This window comes from Etheostoma spectabile, chromosome 6 (assembly GCF_008692095.1).
Source record: "Etheostoma spectabile isolate EspeVRDwgs_2016 chromosome 6, UIUC_Espe_1.0, whole genome shotgun sequence".
In the NCBI taxonomy this organism is placed as follows: domain Eukaryota; kingdom Metazoa; phylum Chordata; class Actinopteri; order Perciformes; family Percidae; genus Etheostoma; species Etheostoma spectabile.
In genome coordinates, this window is record NC_045738.1 from 2732256 (window position 1) to 2738261 (window position 6006).

The 6006-nt window shown below is 40.3% G+C and overlaps 2 protein-coding genes across 4 annotated transcripts in view; one reads left to right on the forward strand and one right to left on the reverse strand.

The window, feature by feature from the left end:
* The window catches only part of dnah5 (dynein, axonemal, heavy chain 5), a 120223-nt gene extending 116515 nt beyond the window's left edge, over nt 1–3708 (forward strand). The window contains exons 87-88 of one of the 2 annotated variants that reach the window (XM_032517722.1): nt 2038–2269; nt 3315–3708. In XM_032517722.1, coding sequence (XP_032373613.1) covers nt 2038–2269; nt 3315–3466 — 384 coding nt within the window. In that variant the 3' untranslated portion in view covers nt 3467–3708. The remainder of the gene's footprint in view (nt 1–2037; nt 2270–3314) is intronic. The other variant, XM_032517723.1, reaches the window with a different exon arrangement.
* Nucleotides 3709–5483: 1775 nt separating this feature from the next.
* The window catches only part of adcy2a (adenylate cyclase 2a), a 77381-nt gene continuing 76858 nt past the window's right edge, over nt 5484–6006 (reverse strand). For both annotated transcript variants that reach the window (XM_032517725.1, XM_032517724.1), the window contains one exon: nt 5484–6006. This exon is cut by the window's right edge and continues 1134 nt beyond it. The gene's annotated coding sequence lies outside the window, so the exon portion shown is untranslated.

A 6006-nucleotide genomic window follows, 5' to 3' on the forward strand; every position in this document is an offset into this window, starting at 1 on the left:
CAAGATGGTGGCCATTTCAGTAGATTTACTCACTAACATTGTGGTAACACAATAAGCATGGAAACTCCAGTAAACTAGTATTCACATGAAATAAAACAATAAAACATTGAGACCATGCGCTCATACGCTCCACTTATTACCAACTGCAATGTTTCAATTTAAATGAATGGAGCCTACTGGCAGTCTGGCACACGTGGATGCTTAATATTTTCCGAGGGTGCTCGAGGCAACGTGAAATCTGTGAGCTAGTCGTCTTTGTTATATTCCATCTTCATGTCAGTGACAATACTTTGGCAACAACTGCCGCAGTTAGCTATAGGGTTGCATTCTCAAAGAAAGTTAAAGGGTTGCATTCTCAAAGAAAGCAACTCCAAACTCGTTGCGATTTGTGCTGGGTCAGACCCAGCGATGGGCCCGAGTCACAAAGCTGCATGAAAAGGTATGCACAAAACACGCCCCTTTGAAATGTAGCTGTTCTGCTAAAAAATGTTGGGTGACCCTCCCCTCAACAAAGAATAAAAAGACATGACCCCCCTCATTTTCCTCTGGTGGTCCATTCCATAAATACTGAACGGTCCCTTAATGGAAACATTTTCTGAGCCTTCCATTTCACACAGAAGTGTCAATTCTTTCAGAATTTGTGAATGTCTTTAAGTTTCAAGTAAATGTCTTTTGTCAGATCATAAGTCTTTTCGTTTGTCAGCAGTATATCTCCTTTAAACCTTTAACAGATTTCCAAGGTGATCCAGATAGAGAGCTGAGGGCCGAGGAGTGTTTTCAAGGAAGACAAATTAATTTATGGTACTTAGTAATTTAAGTAGTAGCAGGAATTGGAAACAATTTAGCATTGGTGTCAGGTTTGCGCATCTTAACGCCTTCTCATTATTTTTTATCCCCTCGGTGGAAAAATCCCAGTTGCTTGCTCAGAGACAGAGAAAATAGGCTTGTTCAAGATGAGCTGTGCCTCGCCTGTAAAGTGGACGGGAGCAGGTGGCAGCAGCCGGGGGCGCTGACAAAAAGCTGCGGTCAAGTCAGAGAGTTTCCAGCTGTTTCAAGCAGCCTTTAGTCCGAACAGGAAGTCACAGAAACACTCACATCCTGTAAGGTCCAATTCCGATTTATTAAAATCTCATCAGACCCATATATCAATCTTTAGTTGTTTTTTATGAGTAGCTTTTTAAAATGTTCTACAGGCGATCTGCTGCTGATTTAAAAAAAACAAGCAGACTGTACAGTATATGATCTGTAATCTGAACGTAGGTCTATTTAGTTTCTCTGACAACTAAACATCGCCATAAGCCACACGAGGTCTGTTAACCGAATAAGCCTTAAAATTAGAAAAATATCAATTAAAATCTACCCAATTCTAAAACAAATAAGTTTATATAAAACGTCATATTAGTGAGTCAATTCTGAGCCAGTTAGATCAGCTGAGAACCAGGTGTTTCCCATCATGCCCTGGTTCTTGCAGTGGGTGAAGAGCAATTGCAGTGCCTGGCTCTAAAAACTGTGGCCACCTTGATCTTGTGAGTTTATTGTTGCCCGCGTGTGCATGACTTCAGAGCAAGTCGGACACAAATCTATCAGGACTACATTGGCCGGCGATGGCCAGTGATTGATTCTGTGCAGCCCTGGCTCATCTTGAAGGGGCCTAATATTTTGGATGACCAAAATTCCTGGCTTTTTCTGTCTTTTCTTGCCATTGATTGTCAGTCCCTATCTGTTTAATTTGGCTCAATAAGGGTTCTGTTTGTATTTTTCCCCCATTCCAAAATGCACTCTGCATTTGCTGTTTTTGAGTGGTACAGGATTCATTTACTTTCTGTTGGCGCAGCACCTGACACAACAACGCCATCAGTGTACTTCTCTGCCCTGCACAGTACTTCTTTATTGTACCTCTATTACAGCCCTGTTCTCAGAATTGATTTTTTTGTGAGAAAACAGTTGCCAAATGTCAGCTCTGTCATTCACATATACGGCCTTGTTATAGTGCCCACATCACTGCCTGAACCTGTGGATTTGTCCCTGAACTTGTAGGAGATCACTCGGGCCAACAAGGGCTGGGCCCTGGACCGCATGGTGCTGTGCAACGAAGTGACCAGGTGGATGAAGGATGACATCACCCAGCCCCCCGCAGAGGGGGTGTATGTCTACGGCCTCTACCTGGAGGGAGCCGGCTGGGATCGCCGCAACTGTAAACTAATCGACTCCAAACCCAAAGTCCTCTTCGAGACGATGCCTGTGATCAGGATGTATGCTGAGAATAATGGTGAGAATGATTACCTGAGAACATTAGATGGAGGGAATACCTCCTAAGATTAAAAGGTAAAAAGGTTATTTAAATGGGACTGAATTAAAAACACTTTTATCCTGTCCTTTTTCATTACATGATCAATCTTTCTAGTCTTTGTCAGTCTCAGTTCATCCCTCTTCTCTCCTCATCAACATTTGCATGTAACATTTAAATGTCAAGCAGACTAAGTGCTATTTATTTTGTCTGGGAATAGATTACCAGCCGTATGAAGCACAGGGTTTTTCTGAATGAGACCAGACTGAATTCAGGCAGGCAGCTGAGAGACGGGGCCCCAGTGGACGCCTGCAAGCCAGGCTGCCTGGGAAATGAATTAATGATCCAATAATACACATAATGCGGTCTGTTTACACCTTGTCCCCTCCCAGCTTTTCACACAAGTAGGCTGCCTGCTGGGTTTGTGTGTGTGTGTGTGTGTGTGTGTGTGTGTGTGTTTGTTTTTTGCCAGAGAAAAGGAGACTAGTAAGGAATATTTCTGTAGACAAGTGGTTGCAAGAGCATTGTGTGACATACATGAGTGTCTTGAAAAGTCCTCTACTTAATTGTGACCCCCTTCAAAGAGATGAGGTGCATCTCTGAAGACTGACTGGACAAGGGCTGTTTGTTTGCTTGTGAAAAAGCAGGCAACAACTAACCAGCTACCAAGCTGACTAAACACCAAAGAACAATAAGGTGCTACCGTGGGAGTAGTGGGATAAAACCACATGTTCCCCTAATCTGATTTTTGCCTGATTTGAGCAGACTGACTTTATAAAAACAGTTGTTTTGTTGAACACAACTGGGTGTCCCCATGGTATCGCCTCACTGATTTAAATATCTCATTGACTCAAAATACCTCTAGGAATGAAGATGTATGTTTAATCATGAACTTCATTAAGATATTTTGCCAACTGTTTATCTGTTTTCTATCACTCTTCATATAAAACGTTAGTTGCCATTTTAGATTTTCTTCTTCAGCAGTGTGTACCAAGTGACACCTATTTGTTGTTTTTCTTTGTTGCAGGCGTGAAGGATTCCCGCCTCTACTCCTGTCCAATCTACAAGAAGCCAGTTAGGACCGACATAAATTACATCGCAGCTGTAGATCTGAAGACTTCACTTCCTCCAGAACACTGGATCCTACGGGGTGTGGCACTCCTCTGTGACGTCAAATGAGGCCTCATGTTAAGAAACACTGAATCACATCTTGTAGGTTAGATATTAACTTCCCATCAGTCACATGCCCATAGGCTAGAGTCTGCCGGATAAAAATGTTACCATGGCTACCACTGTTTGTTTTTTCTTAGATTCAGCAATCTACTTACTTGTTTTTCTTCCACAAAGTGGGAGATTGTCACAATAGAGGCACCAGTGGTAAAGCAAGCACTCCCTGAAAATGGGAAAAAGCCTGTTGAAACATCAGTGTAGAGGAACTGTTTTTTGTAGAATAAGAGCGATCGCTAACCGTACGTACTATTGTAAGTGACAGCAAAACACTTCGTCAATTACCGTACAGAAAATGACAGGAGTTGAGATCAAATAATGTATTTTCTTCAGTCAACATAAGGTCAAAATAGAAATTATCAAATTTGAAAGATCATGTCAGTTATTTGTTTTGCTTGAGGTCAAATGGGACAAAGACAGCTGTGGTGTGATGACGGCGGTGTGAAGGTCAGCTATAAATGTCTGGCTCCTCAGGCTCTTGCGTAATTTTTCTAGTTTTTGAGTCTGGTCTGTGCAGTGTACCTACCAAAACAAAAATCATTTTCATGATAAACAAGATCAGGATGAACATTAGTTATTATTATTTATTAAAGAGGCTCTGAGTTTTTTAACAGTAACACTTTAACCCTCGTGTTGTCCTCGGGTCAAATTGACCCGTTTCAATGTGTTTCATATCAGAAATATGGATTTCTTTCAAACATATTGCCCAAAAATAACATGGTTGATTTTGGGTGTTTTATTTAATCTTATACAATTTGAATTCCTTTTTTTTTTTTTATGCTATCAAATCAGTATCCGGACTAAACTTTGACATCTCCACTTCTGAGATCCACTCAACATCCTCTGATCTCAACTATTAGTCAAAATAATTCATAATTTCTGCCTTTTTAAACTAAAAACGTTTGAATAATTTGATATGAAAGAGGTTTGTGGACCATGAATTCCAAGAATAAGTGTAAAACCTGTTATTAAACCAGCTCAGGTTTTTAAAAAACAGCGCCAAAAGCTGGAAAAAGTGCCAAATAAATTTAGAAAAAGTGCCAAAAACATTGAAAAAGCACCAAAAAAAAATCAATTTGGACCTGGAAGGACAAGTTCATGGTTAACGGGAAGACAACACGAGGGTTAAGTAGTTGGGCCAGTTAACATCTAACCACATCTGTCTTGAGTGTGTTACCCGGACTGTGTCCATTCGCTTTCATTCAATTTTAGTCTCTTAAAATGAAAGCAATGTAAAGCAGACAGGACAAAGACAGTGCTGCTTTACTGAATGATTCAGCTTTGGCCCTGATGAGTCTACACGTATTGTATCTCTCTGTCTGCTCACCAGGGCCATTGCTCAATGTCACGTAGTGCAGTCTAGAGTTGGAGACGTTGAACCAAAAAGGACTCATTTTAGTCGGAAACAAGGTATTTCATTGATGTCATCAACTTATTTCTATGCTTTATCATCCTGCTGTTTATTTTAGATCAAGTGCACATCACAGCACACTGCTGTCATGTTAATATGCTGGGAGCTGTTCATTTTTTAAAGAAGCTGGCATGCAAATAATACCACTTAGTAGAACTGAAATACATAGAAATTTTAATTAAGTTTTTAGAAAAAACAATGGCATCATCAAAACAGCAAAACACTTTTTCAGTAGTATTTTGTTTTGTTACAAAACCACCATACCATATGCACTGTAAAGCTACACTGTTCACAGCATCACACTAAAATCATTTCATCCCTTTGTTGTCCTGTAGTTTTACTCTAACCTGACATATACATATGCAAGGCTCAGATCTGATCCCAGCAGCCATGTCGGATCAGCTACAAACAGGCATCTGACCTATGCCATAAATACTTTCCATGTTTCAGTGTTGTGTAGTCAATGAAGACAACTTGATTAAAGTATTAAGAAAGTTTTGAGAAACTTGGCAGCATGAATATCACAATATATTCATGGATTTATTTTATTTTTTTTAGTGCTTTTCCTTTTATGGACCGCCTGTAAAATACAGACTTCCTGCTCCTAACAAGCTTCCTGGAGTTATGTACACATACATGTGTCTCCTTGTTGGCTGGCTGTTTTTTAAACCGGAACAACTTCTCCTTTCCAACAGTGGTAATGCAGTTTTCCCTTTTTGCCCAGCATGGCATTTCAGTCCCTCCAGGATTTCGCAGCCTTTATTTGAGATTGTTGCGGCCCAAAATGCCTGATTTTGCGGGAGCTTAGGTAAAAAGCTTTTGTACAAAAGCTCCCAAAAAATAATAATTGAATGAATCAAATAAATGAACATGTCTGTCAGTGGCTTGTTGATCTTCACGTTGTTAGTTAATTTTCTATCCTGGCCTGGGACACACATTCATACGGTTTGATGAAGTACTTATTGGACTTATCATAGCACTTACAATAACGAGCATAGCTGTCCTCAATTTAAGTCATCCTGTACGTCTCATCTCTGTTTTTTTCTGCATCCACCGTGTGTGTGTGTGTGTGTGTGTGTGT